This window comes from Brienomyrus brachyistius, chromosome 4, assembly GCF_023856365.1.
Source record: "Brienomyrus brachyistius isolate T26 chromosome 4, BBRACH_0.4, whole genome shotgun sequence".
Classification (NCBI taxonomy): Eukaryota; Metazoa; Chordata; class Actinopteri; order Osteoglossiformes; family Mormyridae; genus Brienomyrus; species Brienomyrus brachyistius.
The window spans coordinates 5,266,823-5,281,155 of NC_064536.1; the positions used below are offsets into that span (position 1 = coordinate 5,266,823).

General features: G+C 47.5%; 1 protein-coding gene across 1 annotated transcript; it reads left to right on the top strand.

Annotated features, from left to right (window-relative positions):
* The first annotated feature begins 882 nt into the window (after positions 1-882).
* pcmtd1 (protein-L-isoaspartate (D-aspartate) O-methyltransferase domain containing 1) lies at positions 883-13,388 on the top strand. The gene is made up of 6 exons (XM_049010634.1): positions 883-1,485; positions 8,835-9,277; positions 10,648-10,750; positions 10,947-11,118; positions 12,011-12,134; positions 12,663-13,388. The coding sequence occupies exons 2-6, from the start codon at positions 8,971-8,973 to the stop codon at positions 13,031-13,033; spliced, it is 1,077 nt and encodes a 358-aa protein (XP_048866591.1). The 5' UTR covers positions 883-1,485; positions 8,835-8,970; the 3' UTR covers positions 13,034-13,388.
* Positions 13,389-14,333: the final 945 nt, after the last annotated feature.

A 14,333-nucleotide genomic window follows, 5' to 3' on the forward strand; every position in this document is an offset into this window, starting at 1 on the left:
TTGTCATTTGCAGCGCCTTTAATTAATGCATTTAAGGATGTGTTATGAATGCGTGGGGTGGACCATTAGAAATCACGTGGAGGTTAGTGAGTGCACGTCCCAGCCATCTGCATGATGACGATCATGGCGGTGTGATTATGCCCAGCACTAGCAGCGCTAACGGATATAGCGGCCTGTGCAACAAAGCCCCTTTTGTAATAAACAAAGGTTCAGCAGTTTAGTCTTAAAGCTGCCAGGCAGCACTGGCGGGATATACACGCAGAAATGTGCGTCTGACTTGACAGCTCCTTCGCGATAAATGTCAAAACGCCGATTTCAAACTTTAGTTTTGGATTAGACATTAGATAAATGTCAATTAACTGCAAAAAGAACTATCAAACACTCCAGTGGTGGTGCTGGTCATCCACACACTTTAAGTGGCAAGTCTTGTTTTCATACTGAGCCGTTCGTTCACTGTAAACGAATTACACACGCCCCTGGTGGAGCCTATTATTATAATTACAGCATAATTGCATAGGAGAATCTCACGACCCAAAACTGGATAACAGGTTGCAAGATGGGGGATAATAGAGGAACCCTTGACATGGGCTTCTGGGTCCGGCTCCAGGCAAGAGTTACAGAAAATGGTGAATGGATGGTGTCTCCCCCCCTATACAGTCGGGATCAGCTGCTGCAGTAATAAGCTACGATCAACCCCCATACTATTGCTTTTCTGTACATTTCACTCTCTTTTTTTAACGGGTAAACCAGATGCACTCGGTTTATTTGGATCTGTAACTTTATTTACGTGCTGACCAGTGCGATGAACGACACCACGCCACGTAAAACGTAAAACGCAATGGCTTCCTGGAGTTTTCTTTATTAATATCAAACTGTGTTATCGGAAGAAAATACACTGCCTACGAAACACTACAATGCAATTAAAATGTCATACAGGCTGCGAATCGTTATGTAAACAAAAACAGGAGTATCTATTTACCTCCAGGTAAACCCCTTCCCCCCGACATAACGTTCAGGTTACGGTAACGTTAATGGTCTGTTCCGGCCTGACTAGGGAAACGTGCGCGGAAAATAAACTGCAAACGGTGGTTTGCAGCGCCGAGACGCAAATGCGGAAACTTACACCGACAGCCCAAAATTATGGATGCAGAATAATAATGGTCATCATTTGAAATATCATTGTAAATGCAGGTATAGAGATGACGGGCCTGCCAGCGGCCGGTCGCAGAAGCGTGACCGGGTCCGGTTGCGGTCCTGCGGCTCCATCGGCGCCTCACCACGTGACATATGTTTACATCCTCTCAGCTGTTTCTCCTGCGCCGATCCGAAGAGACGCCAGCATGTCCTGCGCTTTTTAAACATCTCAATATCTGGCCGCATACTCAAAAAACGGAGAAGAGCGACCACAGAAAGACCCTGATATTATTCCCCGTTTCGGTGCGATCTCGCTCCTTTCGGCTGCGGTGACATATGCGGCGTAACTAGGTGAGTGGTGCCTTTTAAAAACCTCGCATGTCGACATTTTGTTGTTTGTTGTTGCGAAGTAGCGGACGGGCGGCCGCGGCTGCCCTGAGCCCCGGCATCGGCCCAGCATTCGGGCTCCGCGCTTCGCCCCCGGCCACCGATCGCGACGAGAAAACAGGGTTATTTCACTAAATGCGGCTGCGGCACTCGACGACGAATCTGGATCTAATATGGCTACGCGTGTCATATATTATGGGCCCCTGATCGGACTTAAGTTTTTATTGTTGTGTAACGGGGGTTGCATCGTGGCCTCTGATAAATGAATTGACTTTTCTGTTTTTCAGAATAATAATTTCGGGCATTTAGCAGAGGGTTCGGTTATTATAGCTGTAGACGAGCTATTTTTTTTCTTGCTTGAGCGAACCATCATAAAAGCTCCAAGTGGAGCCCCGACAGTAATTTAAGATCGTGTAAGTTAAAGACGGCTGCTTAGATGCGTGCATGTCCCTGTGTGCATGTCCCCGGAGCTCGTTTGCCTTTTTTTACTTTAAGAAAGTTGATGATACGAGGAGGAATAGGCCCTCGCTGCGACGGCTAACCTCCATAAGGGTGAAACACACATTAAAATGAAATTTAATCTTGAAAGTAACGCATGGGTAAATGAAGGCGTTTCAGAAGGGCTTATGATTGCCCGCACTTCGCTTCAGCGTGTGCATGATGTCATTTTGTCTTGCAATTTGTTTTTTTAATTTTTAATTTTCAAAATAACTATTACGTGTGTTAAACGTGTGTTTTACGTGTGTCTAAAGCATCTGGTGAATGCTTTGCGTTAACGTGAACAAATAACTGGATAGCTGGTAATAACACCAAGAACAGTAGAAAAAAAATAATAATATAGTTTTGTCATGCAATACAAACGCACTGCAGATGTACTACACCGACTTGATGGAGACTCTTTGTTGCTGCCGAGATGGCGTCAGTGGAAAGTTTTTCCACACAAAATAAGGGATCGTATTTAAATGTTACGGCTCCGTGGAAAACAATTGCCATGTCTATAAACTTTTCGCATTGCATAAACGTTTACCGTGACCATACACAGTTTTTTTATTAAAAGGGGAAGTAGCTACGCGTCAATCTATTTGTAAAACTGCGGACTGCTGTAGGGCAAAAGCTAGCTTTCGCATGTGGTGTGGACATTTCCGACGATCCCTAAACCGTGGCTGGGTATTTTGCTTGTGTTTTTCAATAGACTGAGCGCTGTGAGAGGCAGTCGGAGCTGTCGATCCAGGAAATGTGCAAAAGCCAAATAAGAATAAAAGCTTTATGTAACGCCAACAGCAACTAAAGGCAGGGGTATATTGCGCAAGCCGAAAAATAAGCCGGAAAATATTCAGTAGGACATAAGTACAGATGACTGTTGAGGTAAATGAAGAAATGTGGAGGTTCCGGGTATTATAACACTGTCTCAGAAACTGTCCTTGCAGCGAGACTTGAGTTTAAAGGGGAGAAACGCGGCTGTTATTCAAAATAAGGCAAAGCATACTCTTGCAATAGTGTCATGTATACAGTCGTTTGTAAAAATTACTATATAGTTTGTGTGTAACGTTTGATATTCTGCATTGTTCTATTTTTAAATAAAACTCCAGCAGAATGTTGCATAATAAATACATTAAAGCTGTTTTTTTCCTGATTGCAGTAAATGTTTTTCTTAAGAACACCATTATGGATAATGTTATATAATATTTGAATACATGTCAGGACAGCTGCAAAATATTTCCTTGTTTATGTTGAACGGTATGACTTTAGCGAATTCCATTGTCTGTCGTAAGCGAGCTTCCACATCTCCCGGACCATTGACTCCACAGAGCTAATGAACTTTTTCCTGCCTTTGTTTTGGAGGGTCACGTCAAAGAAATGAACTGTCTTGTGACTCTCGCAAGGTTTAAACAGCCACTTCGTTATGACACAGGTACATCATTAGCCCGCAGAGGCTGCGAAGTGCATTTTATTAAGTGCAAATAGAAGGTGAGATGCTGATGCGCCCCTTCCCGTTGACCAGCTTGTTCACCAGGGATGATTCTGACTTCCTGCTTTCGTTTTTCACCAGCCGAATAAGGCATCTGTCACCTTTAAGCTTGACTTTAGGTTGCCGGTACCGGTCTGGTGTACAGTGACCTGTCCTTGCGTCACCGCTGATACCGGAGGACAGGCACTGAACTCGGGGACCTTGGTGTTCTGGACCCTGAGAATCGCACTGACTTTGAGATGGAGGCGTTAGAAATGCAGAGGTGATTTCCAGCCCGTGTTTTGTGATCAACCCAGCCTCCATCCCATTAACCTCAGCAACTAAGGATCCAGGACCAAGTCTGGGAAGGAAGACCCTTTTTAATACCCAAAATGGCAGACACATATCTTATTAAGTCAGGTATATGCATCTGAAGTGCAAGGGTTTGTTTCCAACCACCATGACCAATGTGGGTAATTACAGGAAAGACTACTGACTTGTCAAATTATGCTTGGTTTACATGGCTGTGATGTAAATGTCCCTCAACTCCTCACACATTTCCACTACAAGTGGTGTCACTCGTAGTAATCTGGTTTGCTATAGAAGATACAATAATTGAAATGTATACATAGGAGAAAAAAAATCAAAAGGAATTGCATATATAAAGATGAATGTCTTGACTGTGAACATAGTTTTAACAAGATCTCTATTTAACCTCTGTCTAAATATATATCTCATCATCTTTATGGATTAATATTTTAATTTGTAGCAGAAGTGCTGCATTGGTGTCTTGGTAATTATTATCGTTTTGCTTTTTTAAAAAAAATCTTCCTGAAATACGGCGCGGATAGATAAACATTTCTAAAATATTGTTGCTGTGTTGTTAGCAATTCTTTTAAAAGGCAGCAAAAGGCGCGACGCTAAGCTGGTAGGATGTGACGCCGGGCGTCCTCTGTCATGAATTGTGTTTCGTCTTGTTGTGACAGACCTGCTCCCTCATACTGTCACTCAGCTGAGGGCCCAGGCCTTGCGGGGGCCTGGTTTTTTAGCGGCGTCTGGTAGCTGTTCAGTGTGGCGCCATGCGGGCTTCCTCTCTGCGATCGGGGAGCACGGCCATGTGCTGCTTGCCTTGGCTGCACGAAGGCTGTGATACCCGAGGACTCAGCTAACCGCTTATGCTCCTTCCAGAAAGGTCCCTGAGTGTCCATTATCGATTTCGCATTACACCGGCTCTCAAATTCTTCCCCACATCTGTCATCTCTTGAAAAAAATAGATTTTTTGTTTGTTTTTGAGACTGCACACGACGCACGATTTTTCCTCGCCTGTAGAGCACAGGCATCAGATTGGCGTGAAATACAACCGGCAGTCATGTCCATTTAGATCGATTTGGTACTCGATTGTGCATTTAGTGTGAAAGCTGGGAATAACATGCACGAAAGCTACATGCATGTTCCGTTGCGTGGGTTCTTGAAATATAAACTTTCAACAGAATGTTATTTACTATTGATGCTGGATTCCCATTCTTGCTTGGGGAATCTTTGGAATCTTAGAACTCTCAGTCATGACGTTGTGGTCTATTCATGACTGCTTTTTAATTTGTTTAGAAATATGCTGGTAGATTCTATAACTGCAGTTGTGATCATGCTTTTGCTCAAAATGGTTTGTGTGTTTTGAAATCTGTGAGTCACATGTTTAACTAGTTGTAGTTTACGCAGCCTGAGAGCTGAGCTGCTCCGGGTCGGCGTGGAGGATGATGGGAAGCAGGGGCGCATGTCCTCTCCCCCCCCACCGCCTGATGGACAGGCAGGGCACACCGCTCAGATGATGCTCCTTTTTTAACCTCTCATGGCTTGTATGTTGGTGAAATTAACAATTAAGTCCGCCTATTCCTCCGGGGGCGGAGTCCTGTGTCTTTGTAAACCGAGTCGCATCTGATGCCAGTATCTGACCTGCCAAATGGGGGGGGGGGGAACAATCAGGATAATGATAGACGTGTGTACCTCTCCCCCGCATGTTTACATTCTGCTGCCTCTCTCCGTAAAGCTCACATCATAAACGTTGGGTCTGCGGCACCGTCCGTACGCTTTATAAACGAACGAACGGAAGCGTCTGGGAACGTCGCCGCGTACAGAGACGGCCTCGTCTTCAAGGAGCTGTAAAGCGGCTGCTTGTGCGTTTTGCGGTCAGGCTGCGGGCGCAGGAAGACGTGGCGAATGGGTTTCTTGTTCCCGGCGAGCGGGACAAGGGGGTTTAATTGTGTGGGCTGGTGTGCCAGTGTCAGAATGGTGAGGTCTTCTGACGGAGCTGCAGCACACAGACATCTCAGTGTGAGTGTGAGCAGAGGCGAGGTCAGTCACAGACGCATGACGTGGCTCAGTGCGAAAGATAGGGACTCCCCCAGTTCCCATTTTATCGCACCATTTACATTATGCGTTTAGCAGTTGATTGCATCCACAGCGATGTACATCTGAGAAAGCAGAGTCAGACAGTCCCTGGTGCAACTGGGGGTTAAAGGCCTCGCTCATGGCATCAGCGGCGAAATTACTCTACTGGCAGTGGGATTTGAACCAGCAACCTTCCGGTCCCACATCCTAACCTGCTGTTATTTGTTTATTTTTTTCTTAGTTCAGCGTGTCAACCAAGGTGATTTATTTTTTTTTCTTTCCAAGCGACTGCGAAATTGCTTTAAGTGCTTTGTGACGTGTCGCACACGACCACCCGCACGTTCCTTTAAAATAACAGCACCTGACCCATTTTAGGCGGCAATATTTTTACTGCAGAAAACTCGGGAGGACTCTGCAGTGCAGGAGTGCAAACTGAAAAGTGGGACAAAGACCCGGTACAGGCGTGATGCTCCTTCCTCCACCGGTTTGAAACTAACGGCTCGTGGAATGGAAAAAAATAACCGAACGTGTGAGCTGTTCAGATATAAGGGGATTTACCTTTGTGGATATTTTTCATGCGGCTCCTGTCTCATCCTTTTCCTGCCCTCGCCAGGGCCATGTTATGATCTGAGCCTGTGTCTCGGAAGGTTGTGGGTTTGAGCCCCATGGCAGGACGGTAATCATAGCACATGAGCAAGGCCCTTAAACCCAACTGCTACTGGGAAGCTGGACCCTGGTTGACCTTGGGCTCTGACCCCAAAAACTCATGGACAGCAAGATGGAGTTTGTAGGAACAGAATTCCTAAGTACATTGTACAAAGGACAACTGATGAAGTAATGAGTCTGTTTGTAGCTTCCAATAAAACTCTCTGACCACTTTTAAGGTCTATACAGTACCTGTCTCCGAATCTTGAATCCTTTCATTCTTTGAAACCATCTCCAACATGTAAAGAGGGAAGACAGGGTAATGGCCTGAAATGGAGTCTTTGTGATAAATATATTTTTTTACTTCTACTTGCTTCTCGTTGAGGTTTTCACGGGCAGCCCTTTCCATGTCATACTTGGATCGTGGTCACCGCGTTTCTGGGTCGTCGCACGTCTTCTTGCTCGATACTCATAAATGCCCCTGAGCTCGGCGTCTTGCCCGCTGCTGTGATACGCTGCCCCCTAGCTGCTCACGCTTGGTGTCCGTCGTGTACAGTTATTGGACCCCAAGAACCTTGGCAGGTTCACTGTGTTCTTCGTGGGTTTGATTTATTTATTTATTTTTTCATTTTGAGCCTGTCCTCTTGCCTACCTGGACACCACATGGGACTGAGATCCTTCCCCATAGGGTGCGGTTTGTAGATCTACTAGAATATGTCGCTGACCTTTCGTGGTTTTTCCACGTCTCTCAATTTTCTGCCCCCTTCCCCAACGAAAAACAAATCTGGGAATGACTTTGCTTCAAGCCCAGTCATGTTAGCTGCAGCTCGTATAATGTATCATTTCATTAAGTCATGAATGGTGAAGGTGTTTTGTTTTAGAAGAAGTTTAGAGAGCTTGTGCTGATTACGATCTTCTCTTCTGGTCGCGGTTTTCTGCTCGTCGCTCCCCGTTTGACGACACTGAGGTGCGGAATCCTTGTGTTATTTCTCGAGCTCACTGCCCGCTCCGTCCCTCACTCTCTCGGTCCTGTGTTCCTGTGAATGCCGTGTCAGAGGTGAATTGATTTCAAGAGAAATGTCTCAGGAATCGGTGTAATATTCACAGCCGAGCGAAGGAAACTTTCTGGGATTCGGTGACATGTGGTGGCGAAAAAAGCACCCATGTGTCTTTGTTATTTTCTCGACGGCCTGTCAGACGGGGGGGGGGGGGGGGGAGAGAGGGTTCAGCTGACCTTTTTTAGCTTTTCTAATTTTGGGGGCTTTTAAATCTGTGAAAGATGACTGTCAAGAGTGAAAAAGGCGGCCCACTCTTGTTTACTCTCACATCAGGGCGTTTTTTTTTTTTTTTTTTTTTTTTTGGCAGGTTCTGCAGGTTCTGCACGTTCTCCGGTGGGCATGCTGTGGTGCGGGGGGGGCACCTGACCGGGTGTCTGCTCTTAATAGCCGTGCTCAGTAATCGCCTGCGGAGGAACTCGTATAAGCAAAAGCAAAATAAGTTTTCTGTCTCTAAATCTGAATTTGTGTCAAGTACACCGGTTGTGTTTATGAAGCTCGACTCGTGGAAATACCCCATCGTAAGAAGACAGGAAACCAGCACGTTGTCTCCAGTACAATTAGAGAACTTTGTTTACTGTGAAAATGGCAGGGCTGCAGGTTCAGTCTGGTCTGTATGACTTCATAAGCTGATATAGAGTATATATCATTGAAGTTGCAAGTGGTTCTGAGAAATGTAGATGTTTAAGGACTCTGAGTGTGGTATTGCACTGAAGAGCCTCTCTTATTGTCTAGTAGTGCTTAGCTTTGTGTCCATAACCGGTCAGTCAGATGTGTGATGAATATAGAGAGACAATGCGTGTCCTCTCAGCGTGGCTAAAAGAAATGTCATGTAATGTAATATGTTATTTGTTTTCATCCTGGAGGGAACCAAGCCTCTGAATTCATGGGGATTCAAGTTTTGAGCAATTTATCTACCTTTTGTGTTGATTAAAAATGACTAAATTAAAGGAAGGCTCGGATATATAATGGGGGGGCATGCTGTGTTTTCATCTAGCTTTGGCGACGGGTTAGTTTGCTGTGGGAGCTGCCTCTCCCTCTGGGAGGGGCAGACCTCAGCTCACAGCCTGCGATCTGGGCCAGGCACCAGTCCGTGTGGCTGTTTCCCCATCCGCCTCCCAGGTCATCGGAGTCACTGGCCCACATAGACCCCTGGAGTGCAATGATCATGGGTCAGGCTGCATGATCTGGGTCAGCCCTGTGACTGTAGCTTCTAGACCTTCTGCTGGAGAACCGCATTCCCCCATCTCACTCCGCACACTGTCTCCCCCCCCCCCCAGTTCCCTTGATGACTGTGGCGCCGGTGGTCTGACGTCGAGAGCCCGAGGAGCGCCACCCGGTGTCCATGTGGTGAGGTGGGGGGGGGCGGCGAGAGGGGCGGCCCGAGAGCACGAGCACCAAAGATCTCCAGCAGCCATGGGGGGCGCCGTGAGCGCTGGCGAGGACAACGACGACCTGATCGACAACCTGAAGGAGGCTCAGTACATCCGCACGGAGAGGGTGGAGCAGGCCTTCCGGGCCATCGACCGCGGGGACTACTACCTGGAAGGTTACAGAGACAATGCCTACAAGGACCTGGCGTGGAAGCATGGCAACATCCACCTTTCAGCGCCGTGCATCTACTCCGAGGTGATGGAGGCGCTGAAGCTCCACCAAGGCCTCTCCTTCCTCAACTTGGGAAGCGGGACTGGCTACCTGAGCACCATGGTGGGCCTGATTATAGGTAAGGTCAGGGTGGAGATCCGAGGTCGGGGTCAGTAACGTCCATAAGCTCTTCACTCAAGCTTACATGTTTCCCCCATTAAGAAAACACCTTTATTTTATTAAGGAAATATTTTTTATTGTCTGCTGTAGAGGGGAGTGTTTCATTTTCACATGTAACCACCCCCCCCCCCCACTCTCACAAGGCGCTCAGGTTACTCTGACTCTTTACTTAGCGATGGCTCCTCAGATTCATAATCATGCTACAGTTTGCCGGAAATGTACGCTGCAGAGCTGGCTTTGCTAAATGCCTGAGCCTTACTTAACGAACCTCCTGTTCGGCTAGTCAACCTTCTGTGCTTTTCTAGATCCCAAAGATACTCGACACATCGGTGTAAATGTATCGGACAGGTTTGTTGCTGTGCCTATGGTAATTCAGGTCCAGAGAGTAAAAGTCCAGACCAGGATTTTGTTTCACCCAACCGGTTGAGCATAAAGAATCACAGTCACAGAGAACTCAACTGGTTGGTTGGAAGAAAATCCTGGTCTGGACTTTTATTCTCTGGCCCTGAATTACCCAACTCTGCTGATTTGCATCCCAAAGTCAACAGAATAGTCATATTGTTATTGGGACCATCAAAAACCCCCGAAACCCGTTCCAGGCGTGCCGGATAAATGGCTGACCCTGAGCTCTGACCCTGAGGTCTCGTGCTGCCAGGAATTCCAAGAAGAATTCCAAAGTACCTGAACTCAGACTTTGCAAATAACGTTTCAGTCCATTGCTGTAGTCACAACACAAGACTTTTGTTATGTTTCATGAGTATATTTCACCGCGTGATGCGTCATACCTCGAGTGACCGGCAACACGCAACTAGCATTCCACCGGGAGTGTAGATGTAACCCATCTAATTAGAAATTAATAATAATAAATTAGCAATTAATAATGGAGAACTCCCCCCCCCCCTTACTGTACACTTACTGCAGTTGGCCTGTGTAATATCCGGCTGTCAGAGTGGTATGCTGTACTCTAAGGATGGGGGACCATCTGCAGTCATACATTTTCCCGTTTATGCACAATTAGGGCCTTTCTCTGCCTTGTCGTGGATCATGAGGTTGATTTTTAGGGGTTGGGGGGTTGGTGCTTCCATGACATGGGAGTCGCATGCTGCCAGAGGAGATTGCAGAGGAGGGTGTCTGTGACATGGCTCTATGGTCAGAAAGGAGGTGGCGACTCGCGGTGGAGCTGTACGCATTCACGAGCGTACGGGGCGGAGCAGGGAGCGCTGGTGTGTTAGCGAGCGTGTGTTTCCGGTCACCATGACGCCACAAACCGCATGTTTGACGGTGCATCCTTTGCCCCTAAACCTTCGTCTTGCGTCTGATGGAATATAGGTCCGTTTGGGGTGAACCATGGCGTGGAACTCCACACCGACGTGGTGGAATATGCCAGAGAGAAGCTGGACGACTTTATTAAGAACAGCGACAGTTTTGATAAGTGAGTCAGACATGAATTCTGGCTCTGCCGTTTGGTCCTCCATAATGCATCCATATGATTAGTATTTATTTGTAGTTCTGTTTTAAAGATACAATTAATTCATCCACCTACCTATCTTGCAATTGCAGGAGCATCTCCCTGGCAGCAGAGGGCGCTGTAATTAATTATTTTTATTTATTTATTCGTTTACCACCAGGTTTGAGTTTTGTGAACCCAAGTTTGTGGTGGGGAACTGCTTAGAGATCTCGTCAGATAGCCACCAGTACGATCGCATTTACTGCGGAGCTGGGGTTCAGAAGGACCATGAGAACTACATGAAGATCCTGCTGAAGGTGGGGGGCATCCTCGTCATGCCTATCGAGGATCAGGTCAGTCGGCTGCTTTTATCACGTCGTCAGGCTCGGCTCGAAAAAATGTCCAGCTCTAAAAACGCACTATGAAATTCAGTCATATTTAGGTACTTGGACAGAAACGAGGGTTGATATCGACACAATTAGTCCTTAATCCTGCTGAGATCAAGCAGTTCATTTTTGCTTATATTTGTCATACTGTATATGTTACTCTAAGCCCCTTTGTTCCTTAAGGAGGACATGGTCTTTAAGACGTGCGGGGGGTGTCACCATGCCTATGTCCTCTTTCTGTAAAATCAAAATTTCAATCAATATTTAAAAACTTGATTTTTCCTGGAACTCAGCAGTTTATAGTATACATGTAGAAAATGGTGAGTTAATCGGTGCTTAGAAGGTATATTACTACTCCGGTCTATAAACTAGGCATCTCACCCGTGCTGTTTTGCTAGTTTCACGTGAGAATTTACAGGCCTGCCGTGTCTCAGCACTGAAAAACGATTGAACTTATTAGTAAGGAAAAGGAGCACAAGGGCGCGGTTCTGGCAGGACGTCAGCCAGCCGGAGCTGTTAGTGGTTAGGGGTCGACCTGATGGTTGCAGGGTCACATTTTCGCAAGGTATCGTCAGCCACGAAGCTGACTATTGCGGCTGGCTTGGGCGAGGCCCTCTGCGGCGTGTTTGTGACACGTCGTGCAAATGCACTAATGGCAAAATGCAAGTTCAGAGCAAATGGACATAATGCATTAGACGCCTCCTAGTTCTGGGAATGTACAGTTAAGGAAAACGTGAAGCGGAAAAGCAGTTCTGTGACATTAATTAAGTTTTTAACCCCATTCCACATGAGGTGCGTGGGGTGACTGACTGGGTTCTGAACGGAGGCTTTTTTTGCTTACGGATCCGTGTGCCTGCAGCTGACTCAGATCACGAGAACCGGCCAGAGCAGTTGGGAGAGTAAGAACATTCTGGCAGTGTCCTTCGCACCCCTGGTGCAGCAGAGCCGTGGCGATGGGAACAAGGCCGACGCCGTAAAGCTGCGTAAGTCCCTTCTGAGTGCCCTGCAGATGCGTCTGGGTTCCTACAGAGCTGTACGGATTCGGTACCGGAGGTCCACTCAGCGTTTCAGGGGGAGGGCACTGTGTTTGGTGTCTGATTTAGGTCCTGCGAGTAGAACTCCGGTCACTCGGGTCAGCGTGAAAGTTCTCAGAGCCAGAAATGGTACTTTGAAGCAGGGCTGGGGGGGGGGGGGGACCTTGCTCAGGGGGGCCCAGTGGTGGTGACATTCTGCCAACCCTGGGACTTAAAACGCAGACTTTCCAATCACAGGCACAGTGACCCAACCCGCTGAGCCACACACCTCCTCGGTGTGATTATTTATGCAAAATGTCTATCTTAACTGCTTAAACAGATGTTTGAGAGTTTTCTTATGTCTGGACTGTAGCTGAGCTGGGGAACAGTATTCCAGGGGGCCACCAGGGGGTGCTGGTTTTCCTCCATTAACGAAGGCGTCCTGTGGAAGGTGTCCCAGGGTGACGAGACTATGGCAACTATATTCCTCTTCCGTAGCTCCCATCAGCGTGAGGACCCTCCAGGACCTCTCCCGCATCTACATCCGCCGCGCCCTCCGCGACCTGACCGCCGACGAGACGCAGTCCCTCAACACGCCACAGAGGGCGCCCCAGAAGCGCAAGCGGCGGCGCTGCCGCCGCCGGCGCATCAACACCTACGTCTTCGTGGGCAACCAGCTCATGCCGCAGCCGGCCGAGAGCGAGGAGGACGAGCGGATCGAAGAGGACGGCAAGGAGGAGGAAGAGAAGGACAGTTGTGAGGTCATGAAGCTGGAGGAGCCTCAGCAGAACCTCCTGAGGAGCAAAATTCTGATGTTGCCTTTACCGGAAGCTCTGAAGGCTTATCTGCTGTACTACAGAGAGAAATAACGGACAGCCAGTCAGAGGGGCAGTAACACCTGCTTTTTTTTCTCTCTCTCTCTCTCTCTCCCCCCCCTGCCCCCCCCCCCCCCCCCCTTTACCGCTTTCTCGAGATGTAGCATGGCCGTGGGTCTTTTCAGAGTTGGACCCATCTTGAAGAGCGCGAGTGGTCCCTGCGGCCATGTGATCTTTACCTTTGACGTCTCTTTGCTGTCGAACGTGAACGTGGGGGGAAAAAAAAATGATGTAATCACTTTCCAAAAAGGGGGGGCGGGGGGGGGAGGGTGTTTCACCTGCACGTTGTGTGCGTTGTGTTTGTGTCCAAGAAAAGGAAGAAAAACAGAGTGCTTGGGGGGGGGGGGGGAATCCTGAATCTTGAAATGAAAGACGAACACAAATGTACCTTGATTGTGTTAAAAAAAGAGAAAAACAACGAAAAAAAATCTTCAATTTGTATACATTTTACATTCTGTAAACCATTCCTCCAATTCTTTTGAGGAATCACAAAGGAAAAAATTAATACATACTGTATTTTGCCATTTATATTAATTTCTAAAATCCTCTTATTTTCTATTAGAGGTTTTTAAGGCCTTGTATAAAAAATATATTAATCTTTAGACCATGGGCTTTATTTTGTTTTTTTTCTTTCCAGATGCACTTTTATTCCGTGTAATTCTTATGAGATCGGATATTGTCCGCAGAGAGTGTTTCAGAATAATAACCTGGAGTTTGGTGGGTGGTGTGGTGACCGTGTGAATTTCGGGCTGAATGGGGCGTCCGCGCTGAAAGGCTGTGCTGGTCGCGGTTTCGGGGGGGGAGGGGGCAGCGCTGGGTTCGCGTCCTCGTGCTTCTGTCTCGTGTTTAGCGGAGTGGTGGCGAGGACGCCTGGCGGTGTGGACTGTGGCGAATACTGCGGGAGCTAGATGCTAATGCTACCGCTAATGGGGGTGGGGGGTGTCATATCACATGGTGATGGAATGTCGCTTGTTCACAACCAGCATTATCTTTTGTTCTTGGGGGAGGGGGGGGGTAACCCAGCAAACAGAACGTGCCTGAAGACGCAGCCGGTTTCTGTAGCACCGATGTGGATTTAGCAGACGAACATGCCCCCCTATATCCTGTAGCTGCCTAATCAGGAGCCATCGTGCTCTGCCTCGCCGTGCTGAGGATTATGGGAAACGTCACAAGTACCCTCTCTCAGCTGCCCAAGAAGATGACCTTTGACGTATTAAAGTCATGTGCTAGCATAGATGTTTAACGCCTGGATTTAAAATGGAGGCTATTCGTAAAGGTCACTTCACCGTGTTTA